Genomic DNA, 23,544 nt, shown 5'->3' on the forward strand with positions numbered 1-23,544 from the left:
ATGATGGATCCCAGAAGTCACTGGTGAAAGAACAAAAGAGTCTTCAGGAATAAGGAAGGATCAGCAAATGGTGGACAGGCTAAATTGGGTCACTCAGGAGAGGATCAAAGTGAAGGCAGAGAAAGGCATCAACTTTCAGAGTCAGACTGATTCCCTTCCCACTCTTGTCTCTCCCTCCCCCAGCCTCCAAACAGCTGAAAAGGATTTTGTGTTTTATTTGGCAGGAAATAAGCAAATGACCTGTTGTTAAGCTCTGGGCAAGCTGGTATGGTTTGTTTGCTTGACCTTTTTGTTTCAGGAACTTTGTGTACGCATGAGTGCTATGGAAGTTAGCTGCTGGCCAGCCCCCACCAGTTCCTCCATTCTGTGGGAACAGGAGGTCATTCTGGACCTTGCTCACCATCTCTGAGCATAGGGAAGCACCAGCCCCCTTCACTCTTCTGGATCCCTCACATGCCACTCTCCCATGGGGAGGAACCACAATTCCCACTATGTTTTTAGAGTTGTCACAGTTTGCGTTTTCCCACTACCGCTCCAATCAATGATTCCTTTAGCCGTGGCTCTGTGAGCTCTTCCTTGGTGCCACTCCTGGCTCCTCTTCCTAGCTCACACCACCCTTTGCAGGAAACTAGAAGACCCTGAAACTATGATGGCTTTTACCACCTGGTACTGCTGAAGGTTGTGTTGAATGAATGGGCTCCAGCTGGTGGTTTAACTTCAAGTCATGTGATATTAGGAGCTCCTTGCAGACCAGGTTTGGCTGTGGCCTGCCAAGAGTGTGCTTTGGTGGGAGTTTCCTCAGTGAGTTACCAGCCTGGGTGCAGCTCACCTGCCCCAGCATGCCTAGTCTCCCGCCCAGCCTCTCCCAGACCACTTTCCCCCCAAACCCTCTCACAGAGGCCCAGCTGTGCTCCCCACCAGCCCACCCCTGTCCCAAGGGCAGCTGAAGCCCTGGCTGCTGCACCAGGAGCCCCCTGGGGACTCCATGCGTGGGCTTCCTCCAGCAAAGCTGCACCCAGGCCCTGCTGTGGAATCTGCCTCGCACTTCTGGCAGTCTGCCCCGTTGTGGTTTTGTTGTTTGCTTGTTTGTTTTCCTCCACAATTTTATTGAGATTTCTCACTTTTAAACCCATTTGTCAGTTGCTACGTTCTGTTTTAACAGGCTCCTGCTGGCTGAATCCACAGGCACAAAGGCAATCGAAGCACTTACTTGGCACTACAGCATGCTTCCAGTGAAAAAAGCAGGGGGGCAGAAATTCAGGAAGGATATTTGACCAGGCATTACTGAAGCTAAGGTTTGTTAATTCATAATTTTAACACTCCATGGAAAGTATGTTGTTTAAAAATGCATACAGGGAATCTGAGCTGTAATTTTCCTGTGTCTTTGATCAACATGCCAGTGTGCTGCTGTGAAGTGAAATAGTGTAGGCTGATGGGTGAGAATTTTCCCCCAAGGGCATTCTGTTAGGAACACAACAGTGCTGATTTAGCAAGGAAATAAATCTTGAAATATATGAATGCTGCTGTGTACATGCTTTTATGGCACTTGGGGAGGAAAGCAAAGTAATTTAAAAATACAGAAGCCTTCATTCTACAGTTCTTTAGCATTTCAACATTGTATGTATCTTGAAATGAGTGACTAAAGCTGGTGGATAGACCTGATACAGTTATAACCTGACACACTTCAGCATCCTGCCTTTGTAGTCTCTTGCAGGCGGAGCTCTCCATAAGAGAGATCTTGATGCAGCAAAGGGAAAATGAAAGCCAGGCAGATACCAGTGAATGGCTGGGAGTTGCCAGCCCCAGTAAGGCAGGTGTAGTTCTTGCGAAATCCCTGTCCTGTTAATAACATTTAACTGTAACAGTATTTCAGCAATAATGTCTCTCCTACAGTTCTCCTACTGGCAACCCTCTCTCCACACAGCTAGTTTTGAATGCTGATCCACCATCAGGAGGTCCAAGTAAGTAACAGGACTTCTGCTCTTGAATTTACCCAGCAAGTTATGTTCTCTCTGAACCCAAGTTTTTCCCTTTTGGGTACTTACAGCAGAAACTTGAGACTATTGCCTTTTACAATGACATTGTATACACCCACTGGGATTACAGCAGCTGCATTGCAACTCTGAAGATAAATGAGAACTGAATTTTCTGTGAGTTTTCCTGCCAAGTTGTACAGGCTTTGGGTAGCAAGTATTAGTACAGGAGGCAGCTTCATTATGAGTGCCTGGTACACACAGATACACCTAACATCAGATGTGCGAGGCACTAAATGAAGCTTTGTGATCAACCCTCCTGCTCCTGAGAAGGAAGGGTAAAGGACACACTCTCCAGTCGTTCCCACAAACTATTCCATGATTTTTTTTTCCCCCCCTCTCCTCACTGCTATCCATTATGACACACAGACAAAGCATCTTAGGAGAAAGACCAGCACTTTGGCAAACAAAATCTGTCTCTTTGCACAGTATGACTATGTGTCATGTGGAGTTGAAGATCTCCTATTGTTTCTTTTACACTCTTGACCGCTCTTGGCAGCTCACACGGATTAGACACAGTACTTACAGTAAACAGCACACTGGAACTGCAAACATTGAGCAATCCACAGCAGTTTTGGAGGGTTAAGCCCAACTTTGCTAGCACAGCATAAGCAACTACATTTCAAACAATGCTTCTGAAGAAAGCTGTCTGTGAACAAATCAAAGTTATTCTTATGTTGTTTTGCAGAAAGGCTTTTAGTGATTGGCAACACTCAGAAGAGGCTACCTGGTGTTCTGTTCTCAGAACAGGTCAGAGCATTCTGTTAAAACCACACTAGTTGTAGAGTATACTGATGTACTGACCCCACTCCTCCTAACTGGAAAAAAAGCCTTTTGGTCTCTGCTTGTGCCTCACACCAGTGCAGAACCAGACTCCCAGCAGTCTTGGATATAACCAGGACCTGTCAGACTCATGTCTGGACCTGTATCTCAGTGCTTCTGCTCAACCTGCTGCATAGTTTCTCAACACTAGGCAGCAGATGTTTATAGAAATCATAGGCTTCAACCAGTTTCCACCTATGCCATACAACCTGTCAAACCGCACCTTGATTAGAGTTTTAACTACTGGAATTATTTTTGTTAGGGATGTCTAATTACACAGCCAATTTAATTATAAGGACCTGGAGTTAATGCCTGTCTATCAAGCTTGATCTTGTTGAATGCTTTAAATCAGATGCCTGTATTAACATCTATTTATAATAATTTACAATCCATTTCAGCCAGCTGCCGTAGGATGATGGATTAGATATTACTAATGTAGTTGTTAGTATAGAACAACAATCTTGGAAGTGAGGAAGGTTGGCTTTAGCACTATTGTACAGTAGCTGTATACAGTCTTCTTGGAAACACTTGTATACCCATTCCTTCCTGTAAATGGCATATAGGAACAACAACTTTTCTTCAGAACTTCTATCATCTTTGAGAGTTAATTCCATAGCACCCCCTTTTTGAGATGAAATCTTAATCTCTAAGAGGGTAAGTTACCTTGTGCTTAAATGCACTCAACATTGAGACAAACAGTTTTTGTATTCAGAATGTGTTGCCTGGCTGCCAGCCACCTTTGCCATTCCCTGATCAGCAGCATTATTTTAGGTCCAGGGTCTAAGCATCGATCCTTGATGAACTGTCCTGACAACAAGACACACTACTCTGTAATAATCTGGTTTAGATAGCATTAAACTCATTTTAAAGGGTCACAGTTAAGTGACTTCAGTTCACACTTGCCAGAATAGAGGCCCCCTGGATTCCACAGAGCTTTGGTCTGATCACAGCACCATCATACACCCTTCATCTTACCGGTGGGGGGAATCCAGAGGACCATGCCAGAAGTGCTCAAGCACCATCTCTTCAAGAATGTGAAAGAGTCATAAGTTAGTAAATATGAATAGCTTCAGCCAAAAAAAATATGCAAACACATCCATAATTAAGAACTTTCTTAGACAGGACTGCTGAAACTCTCAAGCTGCATTTTTTTCATTTCTCTCTTCTCACTGGAATATACACCATATGTTTGGGACAATTTACTGTAGGAAAGTTCTTCACAAAATTAATTCTCAAGGCTATTTTACAGTTGGAATGTCAGTTGTTTTAAAGTACACTGCCTGCACAAAGGTGATCATATGTGAATTTTCTTCTCTCCCTTGAAATTTGCATGCACTCAAGGAAACTTCATTACCCCATAAAATAACATTAAATATAATAAAGATGAAAATACTTCATACTGGATTTTCACTTCAGGAATGCCTCAGATAAATTATTGGTAACACAAGGTAGATTTTTAAGTTGTTTATTAATCTGAATATATAAAAAGACAGAAGTTGCCTACGATATAGGACAAAGCTCTTGCTTCATGAGGAAACAAAATTTTCTTTACAAAGTGAAAAAATAAATACCTTCTCAGAGTAAGGTTTATATGCTAATGTGTCATAAAAAAGTAGAGTTTTAATATTTTGACAAAATGTCTGTGCAAAGAAACAGATGCATAAACACATATTACTGCTACATTAAGGCAATATGAAAAGTATAGTCAGAAAATTTCAGTAAAGTGACAGTGTACTTTTCTAGCTTTGATTAAGCCAGTATTGCACCCAAACATGGTCTCTAGTTCCCTCTGTACCCTGGAGAATACACTAGGAAACCAGAGCCCAAAATGCCCAAGTAGGGGGGTGGAGATGAAAAAAGTTTAGCAGGAAGTGACCTACCCAATATAGATGTTAACTGAAGAAAGCATTTAAAATTATACACAACCCTTATTGTAGAAATTAATGGTATATGCTTAATAGTTTAAAATCAGTCTCCAAAAATAAAGCCAACTTAAAGGGCAGCTCACTGCAGCTCCCCAGACCAGCAGCCAAGTTGGACATGGGAAACATGGGAGTACTGTGCTCACTGAGAGCTGTGAGTGAAATCCCACAACAGTACTTCCATGGGACTCTCCTGACCCACCCTCAACACTTCAAGATTAACAAGCTTGTCCTACCCTTCCAAAGCTATTCTCCCAGAATTGTTTCTCTGTTTAATAGAATTATGAATTAAACACAGCTGCTTGATGAAGGCTTGTAACTTTAGCTTAAGAATCAACTTTTAATAAAAGAAGTTCTCTCCTCTTTAAAGCAGTTTACTAAAAGCAGAAACTATGAGCCATACTAAACTGTTATTTGTAAAAGCTAGTCTTACTATTAAAATAAATGGAGCAACTGTACTAAAAAGGATTTAGAAAGTGTAAAACAAAAGGCTGCGTTGCTCTTGCTTGGTGTATCAATATGCATACACCACATTTCTCCAGGGTTACCTAGCTTTTTGGCAACGCCACCATGCTACAAACATACACATCATTCTCCTTTAAAGGAACATGAATTGATTACACTTCTCTCAAAAGATATCCCAAACCACTTTGGACATGCTGAACCAAAAATATTTATGTTAAAAAAATGCAGTATTTTTGCTTTTGATCATGGATAGGTGTCAAGAGTGATTGCCTTCTTCACAATCAATGGTTGCGTTTCATATTAGTGCAGTTTAAAAGTACATGATGGGTGGATCATATCACAGTCAGATTGAGAAGACTGGTGTGGGTTGGCAAGTACACATGCTGGACATGCTCTACACGAGATCTGCAAACAGGACACAACTGGAAAGGAAAAACATCAGGAAATTAGTTTACCTCATATTTGAGAGTCTCTACACATACTGGAGGACTTCCCTCTGTGTACACAATAATAAAGCACTTTACCATCATCTCCATATTTAAAACAAGGTATTGTGAGAAACATGCAGCTAATTTTCACCCCCACTGCAAGTCAGCACAGCTAAAGCTTATCTTTCAAATGTATCTAAACACAATACTATTCAGAATTACTTTACCACAAACAAAATTAAGCTAGTGAGTTTTACTAGAATATCAATGTAAGCATATTAATCCATGACTTAAATATATAGAAACCCAAAACTTCCACATATTTGTTAACTGCCATCTTAATGGCATTGCAATTACCTGTAATTGGGCAGCACAGGTCTTGCAGCATACTGTGTGGCCACAGGGACAAAAGGTCGAATTTATTTCTTCTTCACAACACACCATACAAAGCATGGACTCCTTTAGCTTCCGCAGCTTCTCTTGCAGAGCTTTTGTTTGCTGGCAGCTAAGACCCTCACAATTGTCACAGTTCATGCTACTTTCAGAAGACTTAAGGGGGGAACTCGGTGGTGTTTGGTCACTTCTTGAAACAAGATCCACAATGCCAGCATTATAAAGAGCTCTCCTTGCATGATCATAAACTTCTTTTGATGTTCTTCTTATGTCAAAGACATATTTTTTACCAAGATTAATGTTTTCATTCAGGAATAGAGATGCTAGGTGGCCCTTTAAGTCCCGACTATACTGCATCATGACAGCACTGGTGACAGTGTCACACCTATAAAACGGGACAAATACAAATGTGGTTAGTTAATACCAATAAACCTATGCCTACAATAATCTCTTTCCAAAGTTGAAGTTTGAAGTAACAGCACTGAAATTAAAGCAAATAGAGCACTCCAAGATAATATTTGAACTATTGAATGTTGTTTGCATGACAACTCTTTGAAAAGTGTAAAATGGAAAAGTAACAGTTATTTGACATCTTCTAACAGGTGACTTGTCTGGTAAAATGGGGTCGGCCTACGGAAGGAACTTAAGGCATTATGATAATATAAATAGCCATTCTTTCTTAATCCACAGTTCAGTTCGGCAGCACTTCTTTACATGGTAATTTCTAAACATTGCATTAAAGAATTCCATTTAATAGTCTTTGGCATAACACTTCTTTAGACAGGTTCTCAAAAAAATTTTAGCAGAGTCAAATAATATCTTTAACCAAATTTCCACTCAGTACTTTATATCATCTGAAGGAAAACAGCATAGAAAATTCAGCCACTTGTATTTGCCACTGAGTATTTCAGCTACCCTAAACCATGCTTTTCACACATTTCAGTGATATAGTTAAGTCTGCAGAAGCCTATTAAGGCATATCACTTCTCTAGGAAAGCAAAGACAAACACAGAAAACAAGGACTACAGCCTCGCTAGGCCTAAGGTCCACAATCTAAGCTATTGCCTAACTAAAATTCTGCTTAAGTTAAAAATCAAAGACTGGAAAGGACAGCAGAAGTTACAAGCAGACACCAAGTTCAAAAAGTTAAGACTGTCTAAGAGATTATATAATGCTTTGTGTCAAAAGCGTAAGAAGACCGCAAACCAGCAGTGCAAGTGCTTGTAACTACAGAGCAGAAGAACACTTAACATTAGGTTCACAAAGTAAGCAGTGGTTGGCTGTTGATTAGCTGCAGTAGCTAGAAAGGCAACTAGAATCACAGAATGTTTGGGATTGGAAGGGACCTCGAAAAATCACCTAGTCCAATCCCCCTGCCAGAGCAGGAACACCTAGATGAGGATACACAGGAAGGCGTCCAGGCAGGTCTTGAATGCCTCCAGAGAAGTAGACTCCACAGCCTCCCTGGGCAGCCTGTTCCAGTGTTCTGTCACCCTCACTGAGAAGTTTCTTCTCAAATTCAAGTGGAACCTCTTGTGTTCCAGTTTGTACCCATTACCCCTTGTCCTATCATTGGTTGTCACTGAGAAGAGCCTGGCTCCATCCTCCTGACACTCACCCTTTATATATCTGTAAACATTAATGAGGTCACCCCTCAGTCTCCTCTTCTCCAAGCTAAAGAGACCCAGCTCCCTCAGCCTTTCTTCATAAGGGAGATGCTCTACTCCATCATCTTTGTTGCCCTGTGCTGGACTCTCTCCAGCAGTTCCCTGTCCTTCCTGAACTGAGGGACCCAGAACTGGACACAATATTCCAGATGTGGTCTCACCAGGGCAGAGTAGAGGAGAAGGAGAACATCTCTTAACCTACTAACCACCCCCCTTCTAATACAGCCCAGGATGCCACTGGCCTTCCTGGCCACAAGGGCACAGTGCTGGCTCATGGTCATCCTGCTGTCCACCAGGACCCCCAGGTCCCTTTCCCCTCTCTAATAGGTCATTCCCCAGCCTATACTGGAACCTGGGGTTGTTCCTGCCCAGATGCAGGACTCTACACTTTCCCTTGTTAAATTTCATCAGGTTATTCTCCACCCAACTCTCCAGCCTGTCCAGGTCTCGCTGGATGGCAGCACAGCCTTCTGGCGTGTCAGCCACTCCTCCCAGCTTCGTGTCATCAGCAAACTTGCTGATAGTACACTATTCCCTCATTCAGATCATTGATTAATATATAGAATAATACAGGCCCCAGTACTGACCCTTGAGGCACTCCAATAGATACAGGCCTTCAACTAGCTGTGTTAATTGTGTTAATTGCTGTAACTGCATTAAAATTATCTAGTTTGAGAAGCTGTGCAGGTCTTTGCCTAGTATATGTACTTTCTTGTGCTTCAAGTCCAATTCTTCTACAAAGCAACTGAAACGTGGTAGTTAATTTAGAGAAAACACTACTAAGTTCTGCTGATCAGTGCTGGACCTCATGGCAGCAATGAAAAGGGGTTATAAATCAACCACCAACAAATGAGCACAGCACTCCTACCTCAAGAAAAAAAAAAAAATCACAGGATAAAGACAATGGATAGCTGCTGGCATGAAACAATTCTGGGCGTGTGAGCAAGGACAGAAGACTTGTAGGAAGATTTAAATACATGGGATGGGAAGGCAGCATACAGATTATTTCTAGCAACTGCAGGAACCAAATAAAGGAGAAACAAGGAACACATGTGACACAGCACTGTAACAGGTTGCCCAGAGAGATTGTGGCATCCCCTTCTCCAGAGACATTCAAAACCAACCTGGAAGCATTCCTGTGCAATTCTGCTCTGGGTGAACCTGCTTTAGCAGGTAGGTTGGACTAGATCTCCAGAAGTGTCTTCAAACCCCAGCCATTCTGTGATATGAACTACACCTGCATATTTTGAAAGGCAATCTTTCTTCTCCTTTGCTCTCTCATGCTCCCTCTCAGATAAGGAGAAAACAACATATGTATTGTTTACAAAGTATTCAAGAACATTGTTAATATTCTGAAGTGCTGTTATTCAGTCACAGACTGAGAAATTTTGGCTACTTGTCCTGTACTCCCACACCCCACAAAATGGAAAGCAGCAAAAACATGTTCAGCTTCTGGACTTAGGAGGAAAACAGAGGCTGTGAAGACGATGAAATGTGGCGGAGTATTTCTGACATGCAGTCATGTTGCTGGTTACTTAAGCACTTAATTCAAATGCTGTGGAGAAGAGCAGCAGCAGTTGACTCTAGTGGCAATACTGACCTGTAAAATGCATGCGTCTCTGTAATTGCTCTATAGAGTCCACTTGCTGCCCTTGTACTGATCATCTTAAACAAGAGAACTACGCTATTACCAGACTCCTTGGTAACAGTCAGATATACATTCTTCCCAGACTGAGTTGCCATTTGAACAACAGGATAAGCAATCCTAAAAACATATAAAAAAAAAGTTACTTAGCTTTCAAGGATAAGGGCATTTTTCACAAACTGCTCCAGTGTGCTTTTATCAGAAGTTATAATGATATCTGACTGTTGTATGTAATGCTGGATTGAAGATGCTGCCTCAAAAATACATTTCAAAATCAAGAGCATTAAGGACAGTTGTCATATTGATTGTAAGCAGGTAGTGCCATCAGACCCTACATTCCAATATCTCCTTTTACTAGTTCATAGAGCAGGCATTTTACATTTATGTAAAAAAAAAGAGGCATGCTCAGTACTTCTGAAAAATGGAAGATGGAAATGGTTCCACAAAACACATACCTGTTGATAGGACTGAAGTCATCTTTGCAGATGGATATGCCTTCGGGTCCAACACCAATAAGGAGTTTTTGCCCTTCGCTATCTCTTACTGAGTGCCACTCTACCCCATAGTTCTCTAGCGTCGTAGCAATCTGTAGAACCTGGTATTCAGCAGAAGCTTGACTTAAACCTTCTAGCTCCTTGTGCTTTGCAATAATGCTGTTGATAAAAACATTAAGGATAGGTGAAATAACTCAAGTATATGCCATTATTATCAGCAGCTTGTTTTAACATAGGTTTTTAGATGACCTAGTTAAACGGATTAATAAATGCTGCTGACCTGCTTTATCTGGCTATAGATTCCCAGTAATCATGAACTAGGAAGTACTGAGAACTACCCAAATATCCAGAGAATGTTCAGGAGACAATATTCTGCATTTGCTTAGAGATTTAAAAGCTACATGTAATCAAGACTTTCCCACTAACCCTCCCTCCCCCATCATATTTACCTGAACAACCACTAAGTTTAAAACTAAACAAACCAACCAACCTACAGACTACCACAACACACTTAAACTTCCTTGACATTCAGGAACTGAGCCATGAAAGTGTTTTGGGAATCCTCTTCCCAGTGTAAGGACACTAAGCCAGATAAATTCTTGATAATTTTTTCACAAGTGTAGGTCTAAGACATAATTGCAATTTGACTACCCTGCTCCACATATTTAGATACCTGTATTTCCCCAAGTACCAGAGTTCAACTGCTTTTGCTTTTCAAACAAATAAATAGTCATCCTTGAGCTTAAAAAAATGAAACCAGAACATCAGATAAAACATTCAGGTTGTATTTTGATCTCTAAAGCTATTTACATTATTTTTTTTAAACAACACAAGATACTATATAGCATCAGCAATTCAGGACATAATAAAATCTTATGCTTTTGGTCTCCAAAAAAGGTTATTTCCTTGTGCTCTTTTTACCTCTCCAAAATGGTAGTGGTGAGCTCTTTTGCACACAACTCTTCATAGTTGTACTTAGCAGTGTTCTGGTTATAATCTCCAAACTTCATCTGTGCCAGCAATGCACTAAGTTCAATTGCATGCTCTGAAGAACACTGAAGATTACCAGCAAGAAGATCTTCTTTTATATGCAAGAAAAACATATGCCTGCAATGCAATCAGAAATGCTTGCTTACACAACACATTAAAAAGTCTTTGTAATCAAGATATGTATCAAATAACATCTGTTTGGTAACCCTTATTTCAGTAATCAAGGATTTACAGTGAAGGTACCAAGTACAGAAAGTCTGGCAGAAGGAAAAGGGCCTCCATCTTATTATTAATTTACACTTAAAGATGAGGTTACAACTGAAGGTGGTATTGAAAAGCACTATTAAAAGAAATGAATGCTTTAATATCATGCTCTTAAGAACTGCTTTAACATCTAAGTCACCAAGTAATTTCAATTTAGTGAGCAAAATAAATAAAATATGTTTGGACTAGTTTGCTATGTTTAAATGTCTTCGGTTGCCATTTACAAATTATTCTGCACTTCACAACAGCAAATTTGGGAAGAGCAGCTCAGAACAGCATACATATGTCTATCACGCAGCAGGAGAAGTCATATTTTCTACACACAGTTGAAATGCCTCTGCCACCATAGTCAAAGAAAAGATGGTGCTTTTGCCAGTGACACGATTAACAGAACAACTTGAAACATCTGAAAAGGCACTGTGGAATGAAATACAAAAGCATCTACTGCATATTTGTCAGACCAACCTCTGTACTTGGGATCAAGGCAGGTTTGACAACTAGCTTGAAATTAAGAATAACTTTGTGAATTTATCTAATATGTCAATTAATTAGACAAATCAAAATTCCCACCACTAGCACCATGCTAATTTCCCCTATAGTCAATCTTCTAGAAATTCTTCTTTACCTCCCCTCAAGGAAGACAATATATAAATTTCTTACCATTTGTTCATAAGACTCAACATACAGAAAACAGATGTAGAAGTAGTTACATATCACTGAAAAAAAACTTCCAATAAATGAAGCCTTGCACCCACAGGGATATGTCTTAGCTTTCACACTTACAGGACATTTATAGTTTACTTTTCTAAAATTAAGTGTAGTCTACTTTTCTTAAAAAGCTATACTGAATCACTCATCACTGAAGCTGAAGATGTTAGTAAGCGATTAACTTTCCTTTCAACAGCAATTTTGTATAACATATTATATTTGTCTGTTGTAGTGCTCTGCAATTACATGTACAACAGGGCAAACGGGTACTTTTTCAGCACTATGAGCAATTACATAACTTGCAAAATTTGTGTTTGTTCTTACCTCTACCACAGTAAATGCTGCAGCTAAGAAAATACTGGCACAAAAGATGTCCCACATGCAGAACTTTTGTGATCAGAAAATACTGGATATTAAACTATCCCACAAGCTGCTTCACAATGCATTTCCTGCAGCAAGTCACAGGCCCAACATCTCCCTTTGCAAGCAGTTTGAAGCATGCTAGAGCTTCACTGCAGTTTTGACACAAGTGCTTAATTGCATCATTCAAATGTCCAGACATCAATCTACAATTCAACAATTCTAGTGGGGGTCTGGTAGAAGTGAACATTCTCAGTCTGTGCAGGATATAAATATGGGTGACAAGGGGACCAGAACTTCAGACAGTACAATTGTCTCCACTGTTAGCAGGTTATTCCTTGTTTAGGCTTTTCTTGGAGTAAATCCCAAACCTCTTCTCCGATGCCTTTCTCCTACTTTGCCAATTCATAACTTTTTTGCTTGGGCCACAGAATGGCTTTTAAAATGCATAGCTCGTACGTGCTTCTTTTGGGATTCAGTCCATCAATCCAGACAAAGTACTTGACAAATTAATAACACTGTGTCCAAAATACATTCAAATAATAGGTCTCTCCCTAATTCCAATCAACATTTCATAAAATAAACAGCTTTTCATGCACATCTAATCTTCTATTAATACCAGAACAGGTTTTCTAGTCATTATAAATGTGTGCTAATTACACATGCAGTATTTCAAAGAAACATCTGACAATTTTCTCCTCATTAGCTGACACATGTTTACAACTACCCATACCTAAATGCTGTATCTTCAGTTTATTTTATACACACTACAGCACTGACTACACAGGGAAGAGTCTGTCTTCTCCCCTTGCTGTGAAGACCTTTTATTGACTTCAAGAGGGAAGCTGAAAGAAAAGACTGCTCCTGCAAATACAGAACCAACTACAGTAGAGGCATGGTTTGTCACATTCCATTACTAAAAAGACAGTAATGGCATAGGTAGACAAAAAAGTTTAAAGTACAATGTGAAATAGCATCACATTACCTAACATGCAGTAACTACCTGTAATTATCACAAAATAAAACATCTTACAGGGACTAAGCTACTTTGCGTTTTTCTGATAAAGTGGACCATGGTAGGGCATATAAAAGGGACGATAACTGCAAAGTAACTAAAACTATGCAAGTTCATGTCCTGGCTTACACAATGGTAAACTATTCTGTTGAGTCTGAGAAAACAGACAAAACCACTTGTATTTAACAGTCCATTTCACAAGGTCATCAGTCTGCACCTAAAAAGCCTATTGCTGGCCCCAGCCCATTGCCTAACCTCTTCCATAATAGGTCAGAAACCAGTTAACATAGGGCCTGCTAGTCAATTTAGTTTTTGAATGACAGTGAATTACTTCATAGTGTTGTTTTTTTCTATTTTGAGTCTATCAGTGTGTTTGAGGAAGAAAAAACATCTAGAAATTGAAATACAGTGAAGGTTGCAAACATTTTATACATCTGAAAGTTCTTCTGATTAGTGCAGATTCCAATTTGCCTATCCAGCCTAAGGTTGCATTTCTCCAAAGCTATATTAATATCCATTGTGAAATCATCCCTTTTCAAGGATCAAAACATGACACACCAGCCAGAATCTGATAATAAAAGCAGATTTTTCCTTTTTTTTAAACATAAAACTTAAATGCATGTTATTTTGCCTGTTTAAGGCTCAAAAGACTTTTAAAATTGTTGAATACAGTCATGCAAAACAAAAGGATTAGGAGCCTTGAGGGAGTTCCTTATCTAATTCTGCAAAGCCTAAACGACCCAGCAGTGTGTCTGTTAAAAACCTGGTCATATTACAGTTTCTATTAGTTACTAGAAAACATTTAGCTAAGTTTTTGTAAATTAGATGGTGATCCAATCACTTAATAGCAGTCAATCCACTGTCTCCTCTCTAGGAATCTCTATATATAATGAAAAAAAAAAATCATTAAAGCTTTTCCCACCTCTAAAGATACTTAGGTTGTGCAGTAAAAGGGTACTCAGTTTTTTTGAGAAATTATTTCAGTGTATTTTATGCTTAAGGGATTTTTTTTTACCTAGCACATTTTAAAACAGTTACCCACTTTAAAACTGAAAATTGAACTGTTTATAATTGAAGTCCTTTAAAGGTTACATTTCCAACATTGCTGGTAGACTTAGTTTGACCACTATATAAGAAACTAATTGTTTCTGTTTCTGCATCATCCACCACTTCAGCTATACACAATACAGTAATATTACCTGTTATAAACTTGAAAAGTAACTCAAGTCACACAAAGGTATGTTTCCTACCCCCTACAGTCTATATAACCTAAACCAGCACTAAGTTTCCCCCCTAGACCTCATGCTAGCTCAATATTCCTCTGTTTTCAGTTCCAGAGTATTTCCTTTGAGTTTGGTAGTTCAAAACTACATAGAAATACTGACAAAATACAAAGCATCACGTTTCCCGTAACTATACTTCATTAGCCATTGGCCAGGCAGAATTTCTCCTGTTCCAAAAGAAAAGCAGTTTTAGAATTAGAACAGGATCACATGCTTTCCTCAAGCACTAGTTACACTGGCGATTTTATATTAATTTAATTCTTATTTTTGCCACAGTGCTTTTCATATAATTTAAGTTCTGTGGGCATATTAAAACACTTAGTAAAATAAAATGCACAGTGTAATTAATGTATTTTAGCTGCACATAAATAATTTTATACAAATGCTGTAGAAAGAGAAGGTTTTAAGTACATTTCAGCAGATGGCCCGTTTTACAAAAAATACAGTTACCAAAGTAAAGTCACATCAATCTCTTTTTGCCTCCCTCTGGACTGATTACACTGAACACCAGTACCAGAAATGGATATCAGTATTTTACTACAATGAAATTCCTTCAGGAGGCAGATAACCTAGTTAGTGTTCATCCAACTGAACTGGCAATAACAGCCCCACAAAATAAGTGCTATGGAAAGTGTGGAGTATAAATAATACAAGATTATATATAATAATATATATATTATGTATAATACAAGATTAATTTCTCAATTTCTTAACTCATTGAAAATTATTATGTGCATTAGGATTCCAAGTTCTGTGCTGAAAACTTTGTTTTTACTACTTCAATCAAGGAAAGGAAAACAAGGCAAATAGAAATCTGAAGACTATATTAAGAATTTTCATCTCTAAAGTTAGCTTAGCCAGTGGAAAAAGTGACAAACTCCAATCCTTTACCAATAAAAGTATCTGTATATGACTAATGATTTCTGAACTAGAAATCTAGCCAAAAGAACCCATTCTCTTGCCAGACTACTGGCAAGGATCTTAGCACACATCCCAAGGGGACTGTTCTCTGTGGGTATGACACAGACTAAGACTCTTTCCTACTGTGAAGTAAATTGACAACTCTCTCGTCTAAAGGAATCAAAATTAAGAGGCTTTGTTCTCCCCTAAAAATATAAATTGATGAGGACCTCTTAGCAAGAGAGTTCTGTTTCTAAAAGCCTATATAATGCTGCTCCCTATGAAAAAGGAGAGCCAGGCACAGTTACAATTACGTTCCTCAGTATCTTTGTTCTTATTGCTCTCAGAGTAGGTGAAAGGTTACCAACTGGACTTCAATCGATTTAGACAAACAGATCCATTAAACTCACCCTGGTGTCTATTACAGCAGGCTTTTATTGCATGTTGAAAAAAAAAAAACAACAACAAAAACAACATTGCTGCACTGGCTAGCAAATACTATAGGATAATTGGATGTTTTTCTTGTTTTCTACCTACTGCATCTATCTAACTGCTCAAAATATTTTACAAGACAGTTTTTAGTTTTCACTAATTCATCAATACAACTGGATAACACTACAAAAACAATGTACTTTGTAAATATAATTCTGACACGGGGCAGGGGGGGCAGGAGCAGAATCACACACAACTTTCAAACAGCTTCCAAAACAATAATTAGCTATGTCAAGGCTGGCAAAACACAGATCTTTTGAATGCTTCATGAAATTGTGCAACTTGTTAGAAGCTGGTGTGTTATTTTAAATTGTCATGGCTTACATACGAGTATTCGATTTTCAGTCAAGTTATGCAAGACAACTTCTCCCGTTTTGAAGTACATTTGGGTCAATTTTACATTGCTCAAGAAGACTTTAAAGTCTTTTAGCTTTTGTGCGATCACTCCAAATTGACTTTATCGTACCAGACTTAAACCCATTGTTCCCCTGGACGACCGTTTGGCACAATTTGCCTCCCGTCCGGTTCGGCAAACACTCTCCTTGTTAAGGTGGCTACAAGTTCCAACACTCCACTCCTACGTGTTTCACAAAGCAAGCTTTTAGCCACCGCAGAAGAAAGTTCTGCCCCGAGACAGAGGTGCAGGCCAATCAGGAGTTGAGTTCCTGGGGCTGCCCGGGCCAAGTCCCAGCGCCTCGGCCGCCGATTCGCCCGGCCCGCCGAGGAGCCGCCATCAGAGGTTACTTGCAGCCAGTGACCTGGAGTTACCCCGGTGGGGCGGCGCGCAGCCCCGGCTGCAGCCATCGGGCCGAGCGCCAGCAGCGCGGCTCCTCCCGGCCCCTCGGCAGCGCTGCAAGCCCCGGCTCTACACCCGCCAAAACGTCTCCCGGAAATCCCCATTACTTGAAGTACCATCGGTTCTCCAAGTCGCAGCTCCTCACCATAATTCAATGCTTCACAGAAATCGATACAAAACCACCCATAAATCATTCCGACAAAAACCTGACTTTTACTTTTTTTTTTTCTTTTTACTAACTGTTGCATTACCTATCAAGAAATACAGAAAATAGTGAAAACAAATGTGACAAATGATCTAGATTTTGGACTAGCAGCACGTTTATCTTCAAGCAAAAAAGATAGCAGTCCTTTTCAAGTCAATGAGATTTTCTATTCAAAAAAATGTACAGTTATCCAAACTCTTCTAAACAAGAAGCATACTGTTCACATTTCAGACTTGTTTATAGAACTCCAGTTGACAGCAGCAGATTAAATTTGAATAGCATTCTTGCACTGAAGCATTTTCATTCCCCTGAAAACAATTCTAAACTACAAAAGCCTGTGGTGAAATTCAGTACTAGGCAGTCAAATAAAAAATTAGAAATTGAGATCCAAAGTACAATAGAAATAAAACACTTTTAACCCTGTAAAAAGGAAGTGTAGTGAAGAGTTTTTTTTCCCCATGCAATTCTTCCATTCTCAAAACACTTGGTGAAGGTGGTTTGTTGCCACAGTGGTCAAAGATACAACTGTAACCCCTGTTCTGCCTTCAACAGCAAGGCAGCTTTGTTCCAAAAGATTAAAAAATGCATGATGTTGCAATCTTGCACTGGATTGTACAGTGATTAAAGGTAACAGAAGCAGAGGTTGATGTTCAGTTGCCAGATCAGCTTTTCACACAGCATGTAGAAACATGAACATTAAATTGCTACATACACCTTTAAGTGCAAGATAAGGATCATACAACACGGGTTGACAAAGCTTCCCAAGTATGTAGAAAAAAAAAGGTAAAAACTCAGTCACAGCACTTGCTGTTATAATCACAGTGAAGCATACCAACAAAATTCAGAATTAGTTGCAGCTTCCCAGATTTCAAAAGCAGTCTCAACATGCATCTAATCTATATCTAAAAATAGCACCAGAGGCAGCAAAGTAAATCTGGGAGACTCTGCCAGACCACCCTATACATCAGCTGTGGTCATAACTGCTAAAGGAAACCAAAGATATCTGTCACTATTTCTTTGCTGACCAGCACATTGACTTTCCAAGTAAAGGGAAAAAAGTGTCATCTAACTGTACAGCTAATGCTTGCAGTTCTATTATATGATACACCTATTGATTTAAAATTCTGTGACAGGCTTAACAAGTGTTTTTGTCTTATCCTTGATACCACACGCACTTACATGCAAACTAAACACAAAGGCATATTTATGTGCCAATGTAAACCCTCAAGGAGACAACTAGAAAAAAAAATCTACTGAAACAGTGTCAGCACTACAGAGATATACATCAACAACAGGCACTATGGAATTCTAGGTCTGCTATACGTAGACTGGGCACACACAACTAAAAGGCTGCTATTGCAAACTACTTCACAACTTTTATTTGTTTATAGAAAGAATACTAAAAATACTCCGGATGCAGACTGAATAGGTTATCTGAAGCCTTAGAAGTATTCATGTTCATTGGACACAGTGACATTAAATATAGTGTCAATGCCCACTGTTCTCCAGAATTACAAGCAAGTATTTCCAGAGCAGAATGTTAATATTATTATGACTGAGCCTCAATTAATTTTAAAATTGTTTGTCAAAAGTATTAGCTTTAGAGCAGTCTTAATTTCTACATAAAAGAAAGCTTATCCCACCTACAGCCTTTTCAAGTCATCTTTATAGTGGAGAAGTATTTGCTACTTTGATGTAGGTAGACAAGCTCTGTTATATTCTAGCTACAAAACCTGTCTTTTAGGCCCCTGGGGTATGTTTCACCAGTTCAAGCTCTCCATTAACTTGCACAGCCTGCCAAGTCTTGCATTGACAGTGTTGGAGGCAGAAACTCAGGTGTCTGCAAAAACCTTGTAAAGTTGAACAAACATTCATCAAGGATAGCAGAAAAATTCCAATCATATCAGCTTTGGGTTTCCTCAGATTCACCCCAGTTTGTCTGTGTGTACACACATCCAACATGCTCAGGGTAATCTGCCTCATCAGGTATGAAGTTATGTTGCTCCTTTTGTTCTACATAAAAATCCTTTGTTCTTTGGTTTTATGCTTATTCTCCTTGAGAATATTTAAACAATGGCACAAGTTTCTTTAAAGATAATACTCCAGAAGAGTCTAAAAATATGCCATGGATAGCAGATTTTTCCAAAATAAGGTACATCGATACTGGAATTTGTTAGGATGTATTTGCCTAACTAAACCTATTATATAGGACAACTATGGTATAACTCCATTGCATTCTGAAAACTTGAACCAGATTGATGAGCTGAAACCACTTACCAGAAGTTACACCCCTGCACATTAGTTCAAAAAGTAAAACAATACATGCATGGTCCTAACTCAAAGCCTTTTTCCTATGAAATAAACAGCAAATCATGTTGTCAGCCCCTGACCAAATTATATAGACAAATATTCTGTTGTATTCATGGCCTTAATTCTGAGAGTACAAAGTTGAGTAGTGAAAACGTGTTTTGAGATTATCATACAGACACTTGTTTTCCATTTGTCCCATTTGTATTAACTGTATTATCTAAATGTAACAGGAAAAATTAGCTGAAAGATCAGAACTGAATATATCATCTGTGGCTCAGAGTTCTTTAAAAGTTATGTCTATTGATGTAGCAATCAAACTCGATTAAAAAGCAAATGCTCCCTACTAATCTTAGAAGACTAATTCTTACGACTGGATAACAGTATAACAATTTAGTTAAGAGTACTGGCCACAGAAGCAACAGAAGAGCTGTTTCTTTTATAGTCTCAAAGGGCCTGTAGCTATCTGAAAGTTACTGTAACATAACACCAGACAAAAAGGAACTCGGCAAGTTTTTTGCACTTTGGGAGCAATTGTTTCCTGCTTTTCTGTACCAGCAGTTTGGAACGACCTAGAGTAACACCACTGAACAGGGGTTACTATCGGACATGCAAAAATCATATACATAATTTGCTACTGGTAGCTTAGCTTCTTCTACTTTCAGCAATAAGTGCGCATGGAATTACCTACGTTCATTAGAGTTAGCTACACAATACTTACAATATTACCGGTCTTTTATATTTTTTTTTCCAAAAACAAATAATACATTTAAGTAACACTAAGATTTTAAAACTACAAAGAAAAGTCAAACTAAGAGTACCAGAAGATGGAAGAAATAAGGTCACTGTGTAATCACTTCCATCAGTTACAGAAATTGAAAACAAAGTAATAAATTATATTTACTTACAACCATCTTTACCTTACCTCGTCTGTTCTTGTAAGATAAGATGCGGCTCTACAAAAAACTTGACTCTTAATTTCAATCTGTAAGGGGCTAAACCATCCATCTGCTGGGAGATCCTGTTCCTCAAATTCAGCCACAGATTCTCCCCTTTGCTGCCAGTGAACTGCAGTCCAAAATAATCAACTTCTATAATTCCCAACCTTCTGCAAACCTGAAAGAAAGACATTCTTTATAATGAGCCCACAAGATAACAACGAAAAATATCACCTGAATCAAGTATTGTTTGAGACTGCTCACTTAAAAACACACAAAAAAAAATCCTGCCGTAAGCATCTTTATACAAAAGATTACTTAATTACTTGGATTTTAAGTTGTGCACAAAATAACACGTAAACAAATACCAAGAATAAACTGGGAATTTCTCCACTGGTTAAAAAGGACATGGACTTCCACTATCAAATTCTAGCCCCTTTCTCATCCCCAGAAGAGGCACTTAAGAGGGGATTTCCAAAAGAAGATTGTATCTATTTAACATCACAGCCATGGGGCTTTCTAGGAAAGAAGGAGAAAAAAAGATATACAACCCAGAAGTTTGATTTAGATGCCACCAACAGACTGGGCTGCTGCATTTGGCTCTCTCCAGCATTCCTACAGCAGCCGCCGCAGCCACATCGAGGCGACAGAAGGGCGAAAGCACCTGGACAACAGCTCCAGCCAGCACAACCCCAGCAGGCCACGGGGGCCACTCGGCACCGCCCGGGCCAGGTGGGTCCCACTCGTGCCTCCCCCCCACACCCCAGAGGCAGTTCGAACAGGCTGCAGCGTGAGGCTGAGGCCTGCCCTTCCCACGCAAACTGTAAAGGAGAAGGGAGAAGAGCCGGAGAGCCCCAAGGCAGGGCATGCAGCAACTTCTGCATCCAACATGGAGGAAAAAAAAATAAATAAAAAGGAAGAAAAAAAACCCAAAACAACAAAACCACACCACAGACGCGGGGAAACTGCGGCGGCTCCCGCCGGCTCCCCGCCCCTACGGCCGCCCGTGCGCAGGGTCGCGCCGCCGCCCAGCCCTGCCCCGCGCCACCGCCGCCCTCAACGGCCGGGGCGCCGCGAGCTGGCGCCGCCGCGCTCCTCGCGCCCTCCGCCCCCCACCTGCGCGGTGCATGAGGGACAAGGAACGGGTGACGCGCGCCCGCCGTCTGTCAGGCACCAACGGTACCAACGGTCTGCGCTGCCCAACGCCGAGCCCTCGCGTCCCTGGAAGGCGGCAGGGCAGCGGGAAGGAGAGCGCAGCGCGGCCCCTCACCTGGTTGAGGCAGTCCTCGCCGTTGGCTTTCGCCTCGACCTCCACCTCCATCACCACCGCGTCCGGCCTGGTCACATAGCACAGCATGGCTGGAGACAGCCAGCGCCGCCGCCGCTGCTGCTGCTGCTGCTGCCACGGCGGACACCCGGAGCGGCTGTTGCTGCCGCTGCCCGCGGGAAATCACAGCTGTCGGTACGGGCTGAGGGAAGGTACGCAGTCGTCCCTGCCCGCCGCCCACGCCCGGCCGCTTACAACGACCGACCAGCCAACCACCCCCTCGCCCAGTGCTTGCGCTCCGGCGGCTCCGCTCCCTCCACATATACCCTCCGTCTCCCCCTCCCCCCTCCGAGCGGCACCTGCGGACCAATCACGAGGCGCCGCTCACCACTGCGGGCCGCCGCCGCCACCAATCAGCGCCGCCAGCCCTGGGAAACGGCGGCGGCCGGGAGGGCGTCTGTTGTGGTCGCTCTCTGGCGCCCCCTGGCGGGGCTTTGGGCCGCGGGCGGCCGGCGGGACTCTCCACCACCCCCGTTCCGGGGGCTGTCCCCCTTGCCCGGTGCGGAAAGCCCCTGTCCCGGGCCCTGCCCTGCGCGGAAAACCCCTGCCCGCCGTGGCTTGGCTGCCCGAAGAAGCCTGCCCTCGGGGCTTGCTTCCTCTTCAGCACCCAGCATCCCCAAATAACCTTCACCCACCGTCACCTGCAATAGCCCAGTACTGCTTACCCTGGAATTATGTTTGGCTAAATGGCAGCAAAACAAGTTCTTCTAAGTGAAGGTGGAGGCCAAACCTAACGGCAGGGATTCTCTACAAAATTTACTTGAGAGTGAGTGGCCATGAGCTATGAGGCAACCAAATATTTTCACAGCTCACCTGTAAACTTTGCAAACACTTCTTTTCAATGAAAGGAAAAATAACATCTGGATTAATGCTCTCTCTCATATTATCTCTGGCTTTGGCCCAGCTTTGTGTTATGCAGCATGCAAAAGCACTGGAAATGTGGAAATTTTAAGAAGTATCTGGCAATTTTAAGAAGGACCAGCCAAGTGATACCATGGCCTCTATTTCACTGTCATGCTAATGGATGATGGAGCTTTTACATTCGTTGAATTCTGTACGTATGAAACTTGTAGGTGATTCCAGGCCAGGGGAGGAACACCTGCACCGGGTGAGCGCTTAGAAGTGTTTGTTTGACAAACATACACAAGGTATATAGAGCAAAGTTTATGGCTGCTTTAACAGTGTAAATTGAAATGACAGGGAGGACTAAGTACAAAATGCACGCTGTGTGGGTTCCCGAAAAGAAATGCAGATCAAAGAAGTACTGAGCAGTGCAGTGGTGAGGAACAAGCAGGCTGTCAGGGGAAGAACTAAGAGAGGAAATGGGGATCTGAGAATGCAGTGAAGGATAATAGGAAGAAGAACAAACCACAGCACTAATGCAAGGTCACAACAGGGCTGAATATTAGCTTGTTCCCATGTATATGGGTCGCTAGCTTCTGTCTGGGTATTTCTGCTGCACTTTTCAGGGTTGTTAGTATTGTTCCTTTAGTTGTTCCTTTAGTTTTACTAAAGGAACTCTCAGAATAGATGCTCATTCTTCTGGGAACTCTGGAAACACAGTATATGGTTATTCTGAGAAGTGTACATAGAGCTGTATCCATTTTGTTCACCTGAACTCTGTAATCAGAAGACTGCTCAGATCCGAAGCAGTCAGAACAATAAAAGGCAAGTAAGAAACAGGACATGAGATGTCAAACCTGAATGGTGCTGCATTTCAGCTGTACACTTACTAGCTCAGATTTTTTGTGCCCAGGTCTATAGTGTTTCAGTCAAATAGCGTAGTGTCTTAAAGACCAGACTCATAGAGTTAAGGGTAGAAAAACAGAAATAAGATGAAAGATGAAAAAAAATCACAAAACTATCTTAAATCTATGATTTTATGTGAAAAAAACCCCTTTTTGGGAGGGACTTCATTATGAGGGAGATTAGCCACTAACAAATCACAAAATATTTTAGTATGGAAAAAAACCTGTATTCTCCACTTGTTCTTTAGTTTCTGTTGGAGTGGACACAGGAAATAAGATTTTAGTTTTCTAGTGTTACTTCTATTTATTGTGATGTTATGGTATTTTGTGTGATTTCTACAT

General features: G+C 40.9%; 1 protein-coding gene across 1 annotated transcript; it reads right to left on the bottom strand.

Annotated features, from left to right (window-relative positions):
* Nucleotides 1–4,314: 4,314 nt before the first annotated feature.
* Nucleotides 4,315–21,669, bottom strand: MYLIP (myosin regulatory light chain interacting protein). The gene is made up of 7 exons (XM_080340083.1): nt 21,398–21,669; nt 20,115–20,305; nt 10,791–10,976; nt 9,831–10,028; nt 9,331–9,495; nt 6,028–6,448; nt 4,315–5,664 (listed from the first exon to the last, which is right to left on the bottom strand). The coding sequence occupies exons 1-7, from the start codon at nt 21,482–21,484 to the stop codon at nt 5,575–5,577; spliced, it is 1,338 nt and encodes a 445-aa protein (XP_080196209.1). The 5' UTR covers nt 21,485–21,669; the 3' UTR covers nt 4,315–5,574.
* Nucleotides 21,670–23,544: the final 1,875 nt, after the last annotated feature.

This window comes from Nesoenas mayeri, assembly GCF_963082525.1.
Source record: "Nesoenas mayeri genome assembly, chromosome: 2".
Taxonomy (NCBI): domain Eukaryota; kingdom Metazoa; phylum Chordata; class Aves; order Columbiformes; family Columbidae; genus Nesoenas; species Nesoenas mayeri.